Raw genomic sequence first — 18,499 nt, forward strand, 5'->3', positions numbered from 1 at the left:
AAATTGAGTTTTGATTCCGCTGAAATGGACGCCAAGGGCTGTTCACACCCTATCGAGGGATTTGTCTCTTTTGCTCACAAGGAAAATACCCACCCACCTATGTATGTAGAATGCACCTTAATTGAGAATTGGCTATATAATGTGGGCTCTTGCTTGATGCATGACAAGCTCCAATATGTAGGTTCTCTCATTCATATACCACCAATCTTTTTAATTATGCTATAAAATCACTCTTCTGCTCAATCTCCTCCTAGGCTTCCTCTCCTCACTCTTTCCTAGCACAGACGGCCCTCAACTAGGTCTCCGAACATAAGCTCTCCTTACTTATATCTAGTTGACTCCTCTCCTTATGGTAGACATACTCCCCTCCTCTCTCTCCCCCCTAGAGTACTTTTGTGGCTATCTTTCCCTTTTCTTTTCCTTCACATGGACAAGGTAGGATCTATTCAGATACTATCTACCTTGACACTAGCCGACCTTGTCTTGGTAAACTTTGATTGGAATGGAGTCTCCTTAAAAATGGCAAATTGCAATGGGAAAAGACCCGCTTGTGAAAATCAATCTCTTGTGGCAATGGTTGTTTCTAGGTGAAAGAGGAAGTGCCCGACGCTGCTGCTGCTCACACCCAGCAAGTTTTGTCTGATGTGAAATACTTGATAACTGGTGGAGGCTGCTGCTACAGGCTGCTACCACTTTGAAGGCTGCTGGTTATGTACTGTGTTGACTGTGCAAGAGGAGTTGCATTCATGCTCAGAAGTATTCTTTGTATGAGAATGTTGGTAAGATGGACTGATATTGTATAAATCTTTTTGTTAATATAAGATACAATTTTTTTAACCCAAAAAAAACAAAAAATCAATCTCCTCTACTCTAGGTCATGAATCTAAATCTTATCAATTGCTTTTTAATATCTTCTTGATGACTTCATTGGATCACGGTCTCCCCTTGTTCTCATGTCAGCCTAGTTTCCTTCATCTTGGCCAAGGAACTTTGTCTGCTCTTCATCCCTCCTATGGCACCTAGATGCATGTGATCCTTGTATCTTGGACTTGCTCAATGCATCCCACTTGATGAAGATTCCACTATGCAAGTGGCTAGCTGGTACCTTAAGCTAGCTTTCTAGCTAAGATCTGAATTCTTTGATCAGATTTGGTGCTAGGCTCTACAAGATTCTTGTCGCTTGGGACTAGCCACTGGTGACTAGCTTTGTTACATGGCTACTCTTGACTATCTAAGGCATAATCCTACAACAAAACCCTTATTAGACTTTTGGGGACCACTCTACTAGATGGCCATTCAATCTTGCCAAATGGCTAGTCTCCGTCTCATGGTCTCCTAATGTTGCTGAGTTTTTTTTCGTCTCATGTTGTGGGTCTTGAGATAAAGACAAGCCAAATCCAAGATTCACATCCAAAGGTGGCACCACACAACATGTGTCAACCAAATTCCTTGTATATTCATAGAATAGGAGGACAACCTAAGTTCAGAACTAGATACTTGTTTACCTGAATTATTAGGAGGCTTACACATTATAATAACAATTTGCCCCACGCACATCTTAGCTTTCTCTTGCAAGTGGGGCATCGGTTCTTAACAAAGCTCTTCTTGCTACTACCTGTTTTATATCTTCTGACCCTTCCAAAATCATACAAATCCACAATACATTATGAGACTTCTTCGTCAATAGCATAAATGAAGTCCAAAGATTAGATTCACACTTGCATGGGACATCTTGACTTCAACTTGATAGTCTTCAAATTCAGACCTAGAATTATATAGTTAAGGACAAATATAGAGTTTGAGGCATGACTATTGGACTTTGTTCTTGGAAAGCAAGTTTTCATGTCATTACCCTATTCCACTCTTGAAGGGGACTAGCTCGGTAGGCTGCATTGCCTCCTTCTCTTCACCTCCCAAGACTCATACTTCTTAATACCCTCTCTCTTTGGCATTAGGGAGGGAGACAAGATGACTATAAGATGCCCTTCTATATTCTAAAAAGGGGGAATGGGATTTAAGACAACTCTCCTTTGGAATTTCTCCTCTCCTCATTGGCATTCATCCAAATAAAATTGAGAGCACAATGCACATGTATGAATTTATGGATACAGCTCCTCTCAAACAATAGGTGACCAATGTCATTGATGGTTGTGGTAAGCTATGGGTCCTTGAACTTTCCTAAGACAAGCTCTCGTAAGTCTACACTGTAGTCTGGATTGGAGACTCTAGTACTTCAAGGTTCTTTCTCTTTCACAGCCCTCACATAGAGCTCAATGTGTATAGAAGGAAAAGGAGGAAGAGAAACGAGTCAAAATTTTGGGATATGATGTGGTTCAGCAAAGAAGAGAGGAGAACGGACGGCAAGTGGAAGAAGCATCATCCGGGAGCTGGGTGGGAAAAAAGACAATGTCAACAGAGACTAAGAGCCTTGTGAAGTCTTCCTTAGGACCTCCCAACCTTCCATTGACCATAGGTGCTAGTGTACTCAGATTCAAGGCTTGATCTCACATGTTTACTACATGAATGGTACCATAAGCTATATAAATTGTGGTAGAAATTAGAAGTGCATGGAGCTTGAGCATAGGATCATAAGAGCATATGAGGAGAAGCATATGTAGCTGAGAAACATGACATATACGGGGACATATGCTTAGGACGCCACAGCAGCTCAAAAAGTTACTCAAACTTTGTATATTCAGCACAAATTGCTGCAATGGTGCCAAATGCCTTCCTTATGCTTTTCCAATACATTTTTCAAGGCAGTCTGAAATGTGGGAAAACTTGTAAAATTTAAGTGCGCATGTACACTTTCCTTTGAGAGGCAAGAGCAACTAAAATCAAAGAGTCGTTAATAAGGACATTATGATATTTTATATCGTCCATCATGGCCTCAAAGATAATTGTGCCTTTTCCAGTACATCCTTCTTAATCTGAATAAATTCTGGAAAGTTGTTCAGAACTTTGTGACAAACTAAAATTGCCTCAACATACCTTTTAGACATTAAGTAACTCGCTGACAATCTGTAACCAAGCACTGCAGAATACTCATTCTGACATTTCCAAGCTTTCTCATAAAGTTCCGCTGATTTTGCATATTCATGAGATTTATCATAAATTAACCCGAGATATTCCCAAGCTTTTGAGCAAAGTTTGTTGAATCTCAAACACTTTTTGCATAATTCCTCAGCCTCATCAAGCTTTCCAACCTGTCATTTTGATATACTAGTTGGATTTATATGTAATAAGTGCAAATCGAAGCATAGTATATACCGATCAGGTGTCCAGTCTTAAAAAGGATTACTTTTAAGATCTAAAGGACATATAACGAAAGATTTCTTAGATCATGAAGCTTTTAAAACATTTGAAGTGACCTTGGCTAAGGCTAGAAGAAAAATATTCCTAGCATGAATCTTTATGCATTTGGGTGAAATTGCGCATGTGTGTATGCATGTGTGAATGGACACACAAATGCTGTGTGTGTGTGTGTGCATGCTTATGCCCTCGTCTAGCGAGACCTTCTGCTCAGCCTGCCTTCTCGTGATCCTTTTCTCTCTCTGTGTTCTCTGATCTAGTCCTTCTTCCTTGCTTTGTTGTATCCTCTTTTGGCCTTTTTCCTGCTCTCCTTTCCTTTGCAACTACTTTTTCTGCTGTGTGCGCGTCTGGGTTCCCTTTCAGGGTCCTCTTTTCCTTCCGGTTTCTTTCTGCAACCTTCGCCTCCTGACACGATTTCTGTTTCGTTCCTAACTCCTGCCCGTACTGTTGCACAATGTGTGCTTTGGACTGCGTGCAGCCTGCTCGGGGCCCCTGCCTATGCTCATGGAAATTTTGTCTCTGTTTGCCATTTTGTGTGCCCTCTGCTGTCTTTATCCTTCTACATTTGCAAGTATTGCCCTTCTTTACAGCTTGTATATCCTCTTCCATTCCCGTTTCCACAAAAAATATCTACTTGTACAAATGGAGAATCTGCAGTACCATCGAGGAGATCTTAAGCGACGCCAGGTCTTACTCCAAAAGCTCAAAAACAGTCTTAATCCTGAGCTACAGTATTTTGCAGATACACTACATGAGGGATTTTCTGAAATCAACCATGCTAGGGATGAGGAGTCAGTTCCAGAATTTCGTATCTCGGTTCCGGGCCATGCTCTCTATGCCCCTGTTATGAGCTTAACTCAAAAGGCAGTGGTTCTGTTTTTCCCTGGAAGAATGCCTAATGCAGCAGATGTGGCTCAATGGCTGAAATCTCTCTTGAAAGGATGCTATGTTGCGGGCTGCTATAAGGCTGCCAGAGGCTTTTACGAGGTTATATTTACAGATTCTCAATATAAGCAACAGCTATTGGAAAAATCACCTTTGTTTTTCAGCTGGTGCATGTGTATCCATGGATGCCCACCCAGGGTTACTAGAGTCTTATTCGGCACAAATGCCCCAAGTGGGTGGAGGTGGTGGATTTGCCTTTATACTGCAGGCCAGCCTTGGCTTATGTGGCTGAAACATTGGGGAAAGTTGTATGTCCTCCACGCTCTCTTGGAAATGCCAATCGGTTTTGTGTTCTCTGGGATACTGATAGACCCACACCACCTCATGTTGCTTTGTAGGTGGAGATGCTCTCAAAAGCCACATGTTGTTTGTTTTCAAGAACACAATAAGCACTCCTTTGCTGGCCGCAAGGTTTTTTTTGCAAGATTTCATATATTCTATGCTGGGCATTCTTCCTTTTCTGGTGTTGCCACGATCATCCATCATGATTTGCAGCCTCAATTGAAATACAATGATCCACGTGGGCACTACATTATTGATTGATGCACAATAAATGGAGAAAATCTTCAGGCTATGCCTCTCATGTATCTCTTGTCCATGCTAAGATGTGGCATCATTTGGATGATTATCCTTAATAAGGGAATGCCTTTATCTATGGAGACTTTAACAACTCCCCTGCCACTACTGAGAGTACCACTCATCGTTCATGTATGCTGAGACGGGAACAAGATGCATGGTCCCATATGGCAGATTTGTTGCATGCTTGTGATCTATGGCGACAACTTATGTCTGATAATGATGGGTACAGATTTCATCATAATGCATTCACCCAGTATTGGGCTCGCTTGGATCGGTGGTATATGCTTCATGCAAAGCAGTTTGATAATTTTACTTGCGACATGAATGTGGATTATGCTTTGTGGTTATCTGATGACTTTCCTGTCTTCGTGACCTTGAGCTTTGGCTTGCCAGTGAATGATGTGCCGTTGCCTTTCAAAAGGTTTTTTACTGGTGAATAATTCCTATTTACAGCACTACCCCTTTTTAGTCATGGTTAAGGGTCTCATTGCCAGACTCTCCTCGCACTCTTTGGTAGATGTGGATTAGGCATGGAATCATTTTGTGGAATGCAGATTTTAATTAGAGAGTATGGTAAGTGTGATCTGGGCATAAAGCGGTTGATGCAAAGGTTCAGATACAACATTTTACTACTGTGGTGCAGCAACACAGCTTGTCCTCCAATGAGCAAGCTGATTTTCATCCTGCTCTTAATTGTTTGGCTCAAAATGATCAAAGGAAATTAAGAAAATGGAAGCTCCACTCTCGCCAAAAAGCCATGCAGGATACAGGCTGTTCATCCAAATACATTTTTTCAAAAGCTTCCATACTTCTCGCAGAATGCATTCCCTGCATCGTGTATTGTGTCCAGATGGTTCTTGGACAATAAATAATCGGCAGCTCAATGAGGTGGTTCGACATTATTTTACAGATTTGTTTGCTGCCCCTCTGCCCTCTTCATTCGCTGAGCTTTCTGCTAGAGATGTTTTTTCGCGATGCTCTCTTCTGAAGAGGCAAACTCGTTGGAATCGCCATTCACAAATGATGAACTTAAAGGGGCATTGGCTAAATAGGGAAATTCTAAATCCCTAGGTTGGGATGGCCTCACGGTGGAATTTTTTGCTGAATTTTGGGACCAACTAAGTCCTATTCTTTTACACATGATCAATGATGCTTGGCTTTCTGGTTCTTTGCCCTCTCCTTGGAAGAAAGGTCTATTGCATTTGGTTCCCAAGAAGCTCCTATGTCATCATCTATTGGATTGGAGGCCAATCACCTTGATGCCTGTGATATACAAGCTCATCTCTAAAACGTTCGTATTACATATCTCACAGATCTTATATAGAGGTTTGCCCCTACGCAGTATGGATTTGCGCCTCACAGGAGAATCATGTATAACATTGCAAATACTTATGTTGGTATTGAATATGCCAAGTACACACATCAGGATGTTCTGATCATGCATATTGATATTGAAAAAGCATTTGATACCATCAAATGGGATTTCATTGTAGATGTCATGCAGAGGTTGGGTTTCGGATATAAGATGCAAAAGGTGGTTTACTCGTTTTATGATGGTGGCACAACCCTTGTCTTTTATATGATGTTCTCTCTTCCTCATGGTCGTTAGGACGCTCTGTTCATTAGGGCTGCCCACGCAGTGCACTACTTTTTGCCATTGCTACCCATCCCCTCCTAATGCATATGAATGACTTGGTCTCCTGCTGGTATTTGCATGGCATTGATATTCTTGTAGCTGCTTCTTTTGTCAGTCAGACCTATGCCGATGATTCCTTTTTTTTTCTTAGGAATTCTGCCTCGGATGTTCACCATCTTATGCAGGCCCTTCACTTATTTGGCCTTGCAGCTGGAATTCAAACTTTGCCAAATTCAAACTCCTTCCTCTCCATGCTTGTGATTGGCACCACATTTTATGGCCTGGATTGATATTGCCTGCTGATCAGATTATACGTTTGGGCTATTCCATTGGTTGGCATATTTCTCTTCCACAGGAAAGACTATGGGTTTTGCAGAAGCTATTTCAGAAGATAGATTATTGGAAGCTCTCCACATGGCTGTTCCATGTCTGCCTTCAAATAGTGCAGTCCATTATAATGGCCTATGTGCAATTTCATTTGCCATTGATTCCTTAGTCTTTTGCAGACATTAAGAAATTTATATCCAAGGCAATGGGATGCCTGTGGCACACTAAAATGGATAATAAGGTGGTTCACCTTCTAAAGTACAGCTATGTCTGTTCGCCCAAGATGCACGGGGGTTTAAATATTTTGAATATGCACACTCATGTGATAGCTCGCAAGGCTACTCTTTTGCTTACTTTTCTGGAGCAGCATTAGCCATGGGTACTTATGCTCTCTTGTATGTTTGATTCTCTTCATTCTGATGCATTTGCACAATGGATTCCTACTCTATCTGATGTTATTTTTGGGCATCTACATGGTAGCATTCCTGGTTGTCCCTTTTCTACTTGCCTGCTTCATGATTGGCAGCTTCTCCTGGAACATCTGCATTGGTCAAGCCCCCCAGATCCTGAAAATACACTCGATTTGCAGAGTATTCATTGGAGCCGGGTCTTTGATCCATGATTGGCTCATTTTCAGCCTAGAAAGGCCTACTTTTTACATCGACTAGGTATCTCCACAGTGGATGATGTGGTGGATGGCATTGGCCTTACTCTTTCTTTTCCACAAGGCAGGAGACAATTTTCTTTGGGTATGCATCACAGGCCTATTTGGTTACCATGTTTGCTCCCTTTTCGGCTAGTTCCCTTCTTGTTCACTAATCTTTCTCTTATGGATTGGAGATTTGATCAAGGCATTCCGGGTTATTCTAATTTCTCCTTTGCGGATCTCACTACCAAGAAAGCTTATCATCTTCTTCTACCGCAGCCATGGATTCACGCGCGTGGTCTCTCTATCTGGCATCTAGACAAACCCCTTGCTTGGTGGAAGGTTTGTCTTGGAACATATTTGGAAGCTCCCACTCAGACAGAGGCTTTTCTTATGGCGGTGTTTGGTTGGTGCTTTGCCAGTGGGTTCTTTCTTGGCTGACATACACATTACTTCTTTGCATTGTCCATATTGGTTGCATCTGAGGGAGACAGTCGTCCGTTTGCTCTGGACTTGCTTAGTTGTCCATGATTTTCTTCCAGGTTGGGGACTTCTCTTTGTGCCCAATTTCCTAGCATTGCTTTTGGCAAGCAGTTTTCGTTGTTTGAGAGATATACCATTGCCCTGGACTACATTTGGTTTTTCAATTGGTATCGTTATTGGGCTCTGTGGACTTTATATCATGCCTGTAACTCTGGACTCTATGGAAAATCTGTTGTGGATGTTTATCATTTCTTCCGTTCCTCCCTGCTTCGCTCCTTGCAGGATGCTCATTTCATGGGAGATCTTCCTGTGGCCTAGCTAGAAGTGTTCTCTCACTACTTTTAGTTCTAGCTGTTCTTTAGTAGAGTAGCTATAATATGCTTTCTTTTCTAGTTTTTTAAGTATATGAGTAGTAGTTGTATTACTTTGAGTCAACTACAAATGTCAATTTATTTTAATGAGGGGTTCTTTTTACCCCCCAAAAAAATAGTGTAGGTGTGTGTGTGTGTGTGTGTGTGGTGTGTGTGTCTCTTGGTTACCCTTTGGGGTGGGGTCTGACTCGTCATCAACAAACTGATTGGGTAATGATCAAGCTTTGGAAAAAGCCAGAGTATTGGAAATTGGCAACCTAGCCTTTGCATGTTCAGCTTCGGATAGTGCAATCCATCCTTGTGGCATATATTCAATTTTATTTGCTTTTGATCTTGTTCACTAAGGCAAATCTTGCTTCTTTCATGTCTGCCATTATGGAAATCTTCTGGCATTCCAAACATGGCAGAAAAAGTCTCAGGCTGCTTTCAGTGAATCGACTTTGTTCTCCTAAGATGCATGGTGGTTTGAACATCACGAATATCCAAGCGCACATCCTTGCTCACAGGGGAAAATGTTGCTGCAATTTCTGCAAGGTGATCAGCCTTGGGCTCTTATGATTAGATCTCTAGTCACACCTATCAGTATTTCTGCCTTTGGTCCCTGGTAAATCAATTACTGGGATTTCTTATTTGGTCGCATTGAAGGCACTTTGCCTGGCTGCCCTTTGGTCTCCAACTTGCTTCTTGTTTGGAAGCACGTCCTCTCTCATCTGGAATGGCATGGTCGACAGTCTTTGCTGGGTAATTCTTTGCGAGCTGAAAGCATTCATTGGTCGACAGCTTTTCGGTCTCCACTGGCTTTACAGGAACCTCGCCGTTTCTACTTTGTTTCTTTTAAGGGCATCACTTCTGTTGCTGATGTTATTCATGATGATGGCTCTATCCTACCTTTTTCTTTGGAAGGTACACAATATGGCATTGGGCTCTCATTATCGTGCTTTGTGGCAACAAATTGCTTATATGCTTACTTTGTTTCGTTTAAGGGCATCACTTTTGTTGCTAATGTTATTCATGATGATGGCTCTACCTACCTTTTTCTCTGGCAACTATACGGTATGGCTTGGGCTCTCATTATCGTGCTTTCTGGCAACAAATTGCTTATATGCTTTTGCCTTTTGTTTCGATTCCTCCTTTGGAACTTCAGGACAAGTTGGAGGATTGGACTTTGACTTCCCCAAGATCCTCTTCTCGCCCTTTGAGGCTATCTCAGATTACGGCGCCTACATTGTACAAAATCCTTTTGCCTTAACCTTGCGTTTCAGAGAAAGGCAATTCTACGTGGCGAATAGATCACCCAGCCAAGTGGTGGAGAAAGAGATTACAGCAGCTTTGGGCCTACAATTAGGCAACGGGTTTTCTTCTGGCGAGTGCTTCTGGGCATTTTTCCGTCTGGACAGATATTGGCTCAGACACATTGCTCCTGCTCGTTGCCATAGATGTTTGAGTTCTCAGAAGACTGTGCCTCATTTATTCTGGTTTTGTCCATGTTCTCGTGAGTTCATTGATCTTCTTCGGCAGTGCCTGTGAGCAAGATTCCTGACTGTTCCTTTTGGGAAGTCTTTCTGGCTCTTTGGTTTTCATCCACCCAGACTGGAGTTTCATCTTTTCTTTGTTTAGGTTCGCTATTGGGCACTCTGGACTTTATGGACACACGGGAACTGTAAAGTCTTTGGTGATCCTATATTTTCCTTGTTTGGCTTTTTAAAGCGTTCTCTGCAGCAATTCTTCTTTGATTGCTTGCAGACGCATTGCATAGATCATGATGTATATCTAGCATACACTGAGATTTTCAGCTGATCTATTATCCCTCATTGCTTTAGAACCACTAGGTTGAAGTGGGAGATTTTCCCTAATGCCTGAAAAAATTATTGCCTAAACTTGCAGCTTCACTGGGAAAGGTAGATTGTTAGAATAGTGTGTGTAAACCTTGTAGGTGATTGCATGCAACACGTGGTGTAGGGCATGCAGAGGTGGACCTGGTGCATGTGATCTGGACGTGCCTTATGTCATATGGGTTTTCGCCCTGATGATTCATCATCTCCCGGTTAGTTCAAGAAGCTCTCCATGAGAGTCGGAAGGCATGACCTCTAGCAGCATTTAGAGATGAAAGTGGACGATGAAGATTGGCAGGCATTGCTCGCAAGCAAGCTGGTCAGTTTGTAGCTCCTCCTCGACTTCTACAAAAGCTTAAGAGAAGGGTGTTCTTCACTCCGATCATAACAGATTGTAGGCGTGTGTCGCCTTCAATTACTGTCTTGTTTGCTCATAGTCTTTCACTGTGTGTGTCACAATGTAGTGTGATGGCAGCAAGTCTGTGTGGCTTGCCCTTGTGAGCTCGAGGCTGGCTGTGTGTCGGCCATAGTCTCTATCGTTTAGTTTTTTTACCACCGGTTTGTGTGACTCGATCTCATGCCCTTGTCTCTACAAACCTAGTCAGGTTTCAAGACAAGTCCTAGTTCTCTGTCATCTACATATTAGTCAAGGTTCTCAGTTAGTTGTTGAAAGATCTCTCTCATCATTTTATGTGGAAGCTTGCTCCATAATACAAGTGTTTGTTTCTATATTGGTCATTGATTTTCCACAACTGGTATCAGAGCCACTTTTCTGGGAGCCTGTGAGTTTTTTAGAAGTTGCCTAGCTGAGACGTTGAGAGCTCATGCACTTGAGAGCTCGAGGACTCAACATATAGAGAAGAGTACGTAGGAGATCACCACGATTTGGAATTATCAAGATTCCTAGTGCTCTCAGGAGACCTCGGAGTACACATAGGAAGAAAACTTTTGCCCTAGACATCCTTGCAAGCTTGTGTGGACAGTTGCTATCACAATAAACCATGGACTCAGCAGCAAAGGCAACCAGAGGTCTTCCTTACACATCAGTTGTGAAGTTCAACGGTTGAAATTTTCCTTTCCTGGCAGTTATTTGTACGACTACTATGGGGAGTTATATCTGGTTCTGAAAAGAAGCCGGCCAATAACCAAGGTCTCGAGAAGATGCAGGCATGGGATGCCAAAAATGAGAAAGTTCTCGGTTTATGGGGAGAGCTCTTGGGCTAGAAGACTTCCACCATGTGGACGATGGGAAGACAACTCTCAAACTGGACCCTGTTGGAAACACTCTTTGGATGTCAAGAACTCAAAAATCATGCTCAAGCAAGAACTATTCAGCTTACAAATGGTGATAGAGATTTATTGGCGACACACCTCAACAAGATGCAATCGATCATCAAGCAATTGCACGATCTTTCGGTTCGGGTGGATGACGACGATGCAAAGGCTATATTACTTACTAGTCTTCCTTCCAGATATACAGAGTTCGTAACCATGCTACGACTTAATTCTCATGATTTATCATATGAAGAAGTGGTTTCGATCTTATTGAGTGACGAGAGATGATCAGAGATGCAGCAAATACCCAATGGTGAGCAGGCATTCACTGCAAAAGAAAATAAGATTTTGGATGGTAAGAAGCCAATGGTCATCTGCAAATATTGTGGCAAAGAAGGCCATGAGGATAAGCACTGCTATAAGAAGGCCTATGATGGTAAGCACAGGAGCAGCTTCAAGGCATGCATAATCGAAGACAAAGATGCTGAAGAATTGGCTGGGTTCATGAATGAAGACAATGTTATAGACTTGGAGGATGGTGGCTATTCCAACAATGATTATGCCTTCTAGATCGCGGCATTAGCTTGATAGTAGTTTACAGTTTTTTGGCTTGCAGTGTTATCCCCCACTCGGTTTATGAGGGGGACTGGACGTGCCTTATGCTATATGTCTTTTTGCCTTAAGGATTCACCATCTCCTGGTCAGTTTGAGAAGCTCTCCATGAGAGTCGGAAGGTGTGACCTCTAGCCGCACTTAGGAGATGAAAGTGGATGATGAAGATTGGCTGGTGTTGCTGGCAAGCAAGCTGGTCGGTTTGTAGCTCCTCAATTTCTACAAAACCTTAAGAGAAGGGCGTTTTTCTTCACTCTGATCATAATAGAGTGTAGGCGCGTGTCACCTTCAATTACAGTCTTGTTTGCTCATAGTCTTTCACTGTGTGTGTCACAATGTAGTGTGAGAGCAACAAGTCTGTGTGGCTTGCCCTTGTGAGCATGAGGCTGGCTGTGTGTCGGCCATTGTCTCTATCGTCTAGTATTGTTATCACCGGTCTGTGTGATTGGATCTCGTGTCCTTGTAAATCTCTACAAACCTGGTCTGGTTGCGAGACAAGTCCTAGTTCTTTGTCATCTACATATTAGTCAAGATTCTCACTTGTTGAAAGATCTCTCTCGTCATTTTATGTGGAAGCTTGCTCCATAATACAAGTGTTTCTTTTTATATTGGTCATTGATTTTCCAACAAGTATGTCCACCTAGACAGATCTTTTTGCAAGAGCATGTTTTGAATGTAGGAAATTTGGCCACATGGCTTCGTAATGTCCTCTGGCCCTTCATAAGATGCCTTGATGCTATGCCTGTAAAACAAAGATATTCTTGGGTCTTCTGTGACTAAAAATCAAACTAATAAGCCTATTCCAGGAGTCCAAGTTGGTTGCATACATCCAATTTTATTTGCCCGTGATGATGTTTGCCAAACAGGACATCTCCTCTTTTATGTCCACTATTATGGTTTTTCCTGGCGGTCCCGCTTTCGCACTGGTTTTGGTGTGCACATATGCCAAGAACCATCTTTCTTCTGCACCAACTGGACTGGAGAACAGTTGGTGATGAGCTCGGCTAAATCAACCCTTTCTCCAAGAGTTCATTAACTTGATTCATGATCTCCTCCTGTTGCGCCGCATTGACCTTGTAAGGTGGTTTATTAGGTGGACTATTGCTAGGCATAATATTAATTCGATGGTCCCTTGGCCTTTCTGGTGGAAGCTCACTAGGCAATTCATTTGAGAAGCAATCTGAAAAAAAGATTTAGAAAAACAGCCCTTTCTCTCACCATACGAGAAATGGTATGCTCTTCATTTACCGGAGGAATCTCCCTAGCAAAAACCATGTACGCAAAAATTTACAGAATTTATGGCAGAATCCGTTACAATTGGGACAGATTCCCCTTCCAATTTTGCATCAATTACATCGGTCTTCCATTTATGACAAACTGTAATTTTTCTCTTTTTGGCTTCTATCACTGCATCCATGGAATTCCCAGCAAAACATCACAACCGGAGAGAGGCATGATATAGAAGTCTTTGCTGCCCACCAAAGACTGAATATGCAAGCGAAGCTTTCCTATAATAGGTGTAACAGGAGTGCTAAATTCTAGATTTGCCATGCCAGCTTCACAACTCAGCCCCATCTCATCTGCACGGATCCCCAATCTGGCTACAATATCTGGAGAGATAAAATTGGCCTTGGCGCTGGGATCAAAGAATATGAGGGCTGTTTGATCCCAAATCTTACCCAAGCCCTGCATAACTCTGTTTCTTCACCCTGGGGCTGTTCACTGATTACATTTGGCATCACACCAGCCATGGTCCTTAGCTTCAGCACTGGGTGTAGAACGAGCATGCTTTTCTTCATATCTTTCCTTCATCTTTGGACGATGCCCCTGATCACTTCTAGACTTGGGCAGATCTGAGGGAGGAATTTCTGCGGACCTTCTAATTGGAAAAATTCGAGCCCATGATTGCTCAAGTGTTGTCCACAGACACTATGAAGCTAGGGGGGAGCATTTAAGAAATGTATACCCGAATGAGGGTCTTGGCGGCAAAGATGTTCGTGCCACCTAATGATGTCATGAAAGGGTGGTTCTAGAAGGCGTTAACCCCCGCCATTGCTGACAGACTTGTGGACAAACTTCCTCCCTACAAGAGTTCCTGAGGGAGGCTGTGAAAATAGAACGGTTCCAGTTGAGTTTTGCACCAACACAACTTCCAACTACCAACCGCTCATGAGAAGAGGGCTCATCAAAATCGCAGCATCTTAAGGAGTACGAAGAAATCAAAGAGGGACTTAAGGAAAGAACAAGGCCAGATGGACCTTCATCCTTTCAAGCCTAGATCAGAAGTGGTCTCTAGTGCACCAAATGCAAGGGTTCCCGCCATGGTAGTTGCAAGTGTCCCTCTTAAGCATAAGGTACCTTCCTTAAGTACATTTTGTGAAATCCATGGACAGGATGCCTTTAAGTGTAGGTACCTCAAAGGGTTAAGGAAGCTTTTACCAAAGTATTCTAGGGAGCCCCTACTTGCTATCAGTCAATAGAGCCGCACCAATCACTTCTGGCCCAGCACCCATACCTCCTACTCTTAGAAAGCATCTAAGCCACTTGCCCCTCCCCTTATTCCGCCTCCATTAATTTCTGATCCCCCTTTGCTTCAAGCTCTACACCCAATCCGGTTGGGGCCCCATATTTCTATCCTCATCCTTACCATGCACAATACCAACCACCTATGCCAGGAGGTGGATATGGGCCCAATTATTAACACGGTCGACAGGTAGTTTTCGAGGAGGATGGGGAGGCGTAGGCAGAGGCACCAACCTTTGAAGACCCATCATGTGCTACAGATGTGCAACTAGAGCAGTGGGTGGAGGATGCACACCATGCGCCTAGCGGGTCGAAGGCGCTTGATGTGTAGAATTTGCCAAAGGCGCTCTCTGTTGTATGGCTGCACCAGAAGATTTCTTAGGTCTTTTCTTTTTCTTTGGGCAATTCTAGCAAAGTGCCCGAAGGTTCTACGAATATGACATTGATTGTATCTTCCTGCAATCTCTACTCTCTGTCGAAAGAGAGAGCCATCTGAACGCTGGAGCATTGTGTGATCATTTGATATATTAGGGTTTGAGACAATGACTCTAACTCTAGGAACCCCATCCGATTTGACCGCCTTTGTTGCAGAAGAAGGCAAACCAAGGTGGGTTGGGGGGGTTGATGTCTATAACCTGCCCAAAGAATGCTTCGATGGAAGCTAGAAGGCGATGGTAGACCCGTGGAAGACCTGTGCTTTAGGATTAGCTTTCAAATCGGTGGTTACAACCCTGGAGAATCAAAAGACACCTTGAAAAGACCTCGTCCCAAAAGCTGAATATCTGAAAGGCGTGGAACAAGGTCCGGATGAAGAGCAGCAAGCATCCAGTGCTTAGCTTGAGATTTGAAGGGGTGGGACCCATGGACTTGTGAAGAGATTGGTAACGCTCTCAAACTCCACATCTTTTTTGAGTTGCAACAGCTTGTCTTCAGAAAAAGTAATGGTCCTCCCGGCTGGTGGATGTGGTCGAAGATTGCCTGAATGGGGTTCCAAGCGACAATCGGTTGTTGAAGGCCAACTCGAACACCAAGAATGCTCCGTCCGTCGTGCCTCATGACTTTTGCTCTGAGGCTTTACTTGGAAATTTTTTTCCTGTACTTATTGGTGGGTTTTTACCTCTTTTGAGGTTTCCCACACAGAAATATAAGTCTCCTCTGGACGGGCTGAGGTGGTGTGGGATACCTCTTACCGACCAGTTGCTCGCCGACCTGCAGCGAGGCCCTGCCCCTGCTAGCCCATTTGCTGGGTGCCTTACTGCCCCATCCAGGACCTCTTTCAGCCTGCCATGTCACCCTTTTCTTATCTGTTGCTGCCCATCTGACAGCCTGTTTGACAAGGCAGACTCTCTCAATCCATCGTTCTACTGCTCTAAGTCCGTGACGTTGTGTGAAGATTTTTGAAAACCCCAAACTCGTCTGAACATATGTACATGTGAGATGTTCAACCTGTGTGTGTGCTTGCTGGCGTTCAATCAGATTTTGTGTGAGCAACTTTCGAGCACTTCATGGTATCCAGGGACGGGATGGTGTTCATCATATGTGGATGGTCAGTGGGCAATCAAATGCTAAATGACTGGTGGCATGCAATTGTGTGCACATAGTCAATGAATATGTGCTTAAGTGCCTTGGTGTGTGATATGGGGGAAATGTCTTGAGAGTGGTAAAATGTCACTGATGAGGTGGCAAATAAAGCTAAGGTGGCCAAATTGATTTGGAAAGGAGCATGCATGCACGTGGCTACGTGATGAGGACGAGGCGAGGAGGTTCTGGATGGCGAGGTGGCGACTGCAAGAAGCATGCCAGAGGAAGGATATCGGGGTCCTGGGAGAGGAACGAGAGTCTAGGAGCTACGTGAGGAGGGGCTGCTGCTTGTCGAGGGGGTTGCAACGACCACAGGAGGGAGCCTGTGAGTTCGTGAAGGGTGGTGGACACCCGGAGGATCTTAGACGACAAGGAGAGCACCGGAGGGAGGATACGGGAGCATTGTAAGCTCTGTGAGTGGGAGAGAGAGGAGTAAGGCGACGCGGATATGGAAGAGAGGAGCTCAGAAGCGACGGGGCTGTTGCTTTGCTAGGAGCTCCAGGATTAGGAGTAGCTGTGAAGCTGCCATGCTTACATGAAGGAAAAGGCGACGGGATTTTGGAGGTGGCGCTTCGCTATGGAAGGCTTGCTGGCCATCTTCACGTAACAAGCGAGGAGGAGGAGAGCCATAAGCGGGGAGCTTTGTAAGCTCTGTGAGCTGGAGGATTTTGGACCACAGGCAACGCGAGTTCGTTGAAGGCGAGAGCTATCTGTGCAAAAGGAGGCAAGCGCAGAAGTTTGCTTCTGTTGATGGAGTGGCTGAGCCATTAATGGGTTCGTAAAAGGAGATGAGAGGACAGCAGCCAACAGTGGCGAGGACGAGAGCTCGAGGAAGAAGCAGAAGTCGAGGAGCGGGCATGGACTGGAAGTAACAGGTGTGGGAGTTCTGAGAGCAGTCGATGAAGACTGTGAGGAATCACGAAAGCATGGTTCTGGAGGGAAGCGAGGAATATACGTGAACAAGGAGAGGCTAAGGCGGATGCGGGTGCTTCGTGGAGCAGTAGAGGCTCTTCTCGATGAAGGCGACACTAGAAGCAAAAGGAAGACTCTAGGAGAAGAAGGCCGTCGCAGATAGAAAGGGGATCGTGAATGGAGATTGCCATCGATAGGAGAAGCCGAGAACTGGTTTACGGATGGAAAGTCTTGGAAGAGGAGGGGTGTGGGAGCTCGCAATAGGAGGAGTTCCTTCCATAACTGGATGGTGAAGGGTGGGAGAACGACAGGGGCTGACTATATTTCGAGGTACATGCTCACTTCAAGGCTGACTGTAGAAAGGCTATGGCTAAGCAGATGCCAGGTGATGCTGAGAAGACCTTAGCGTTGGAGGTTCCTAGAGATGATGATCTGTTGTAGTTGGTTGAGCAAGGTTATTTGAAAGTAGGGTGGCCGTTGTTTGAACGTGCAACTGTGGGTAGGAGAAGCCGTGGTCTCAACTATGCGTGTGGATTCTTGTTAGAGGAAGAGGGATGTTATGGCGAGCTCTAAGGTTGAGGGTGAGGTCGACTGTTGCCTTCACTAGGATGCTACTAGTTTGTTTGGTTGCGACCTCTTCTGTGTGAGCTGAAGAATCATGGGTGACTAGTGTACACCGTGAATAGAGAAGCTACAAAGAGATTTCATTGCATGAGGTGGGCATAGAGTGAGCAAGAGAATAGCCGAGGTAGCTATTTTAACTTGAAGGTAGAGATGAGCAAGGAATGGCGGGCTGCATCATTATTAGTGCTTGTTGATGATCTTTGAGGAGATATAAAAGATTTATGACTGTGGTCACTTTGTGGGTGATTGCTCGGTGAGTTGTGGGATTGGATGCAGTATGAATCCGAATGCTTTGTGAGCTTAAGCCCAGTCATCAGTAGGAGCTTGTGATGGGCTGTGTGGTCCACTGGGTTTTTGTTTGAGGTTGTCTGGTTCTGGAGAAAATGTATCCAAGTGTGAGTTGTATCAGGAGGACTATAGAGAGAAGAATGTTGAATGAATGCCTTTTGCCTTGTGATTGCGTTGTTCGGGTGTTTTAAACGTGGATGAGGGTGGCTGTGAAGGCGAGTTAGGCTCTACTACTTTTGTCCATCCATGTTTTGGTGCCTCCACGGAGGAGTTCACTTCAGTTTACAAGATTGGAGGAGCAGGTGTTCTGAGATGTGTTGCAAGCAATGGGGAGAAATCCACACATGAGAGTGATACAGTGTGAGTGGTGTGGAAAATGTGGTCACAGGAAGGACAGATGTATTGAAGTCCAGCTACGTGTGATCCGACTCCGAGCTAGAGTGCAGAGAGCTTTGAAAGTGCTTGCCCGCAGGAAAAAGAATGCTCTTCGGATGTAGAGTGAGCTTCTTTAGTAGTGTGTTTATTTTGTTGCCTTCCAGTTTTGTTGTGGTTG

At 44.0% G+C, this 18,499-nt stretch overlaps 1 protein-coding gene across 3 annotated transcripts in view; it reads right to left on the reverse strand.

Moving 5' to 3' along the window:
* Positions 1–2,770: 2,770 nt before the first annotated feature.
* Positions 2,771–18,499, reverse strand: part of LOC147879854 (uncharacterized) — a 214,690-nt gene continuing 198,961 nt past the window's right edge. For all 3 annotated transcript variants that reach the window (XM_087372036.1, XM_087372037.1, XM_087372035.1), the window contains one exon: positions 2,771–3,206. In XM_087372036.1, coding sequence (XP_087228162.1) covers positions 2,883–3,206 — 324 coding nt within the window. In that variant the 3' untranslated portion in view covers positions 2,771–2,882. The remainder of the gene's footprint in view (positions 3,207–18,499) is intronic.

The sequence above is a fragment of the Dipteris shenzhenensis genome, chromosome 33, assembly GCF_047967505.1.
Source record: "Dipteris shenzhenensis isolate YYH24624 ecotype China chromosome 33, Dip_SZ_1.0, whole genome shotgun sequence".
Classification (NCBI taxonomy): domain Eukaryota; kingdom Viridiplantae; phylum Streptophyta; class Polypodiopsida; order Gleicheniales; family Dipteridaceae; genus Dipteris; species Dipteris shenzhenensis.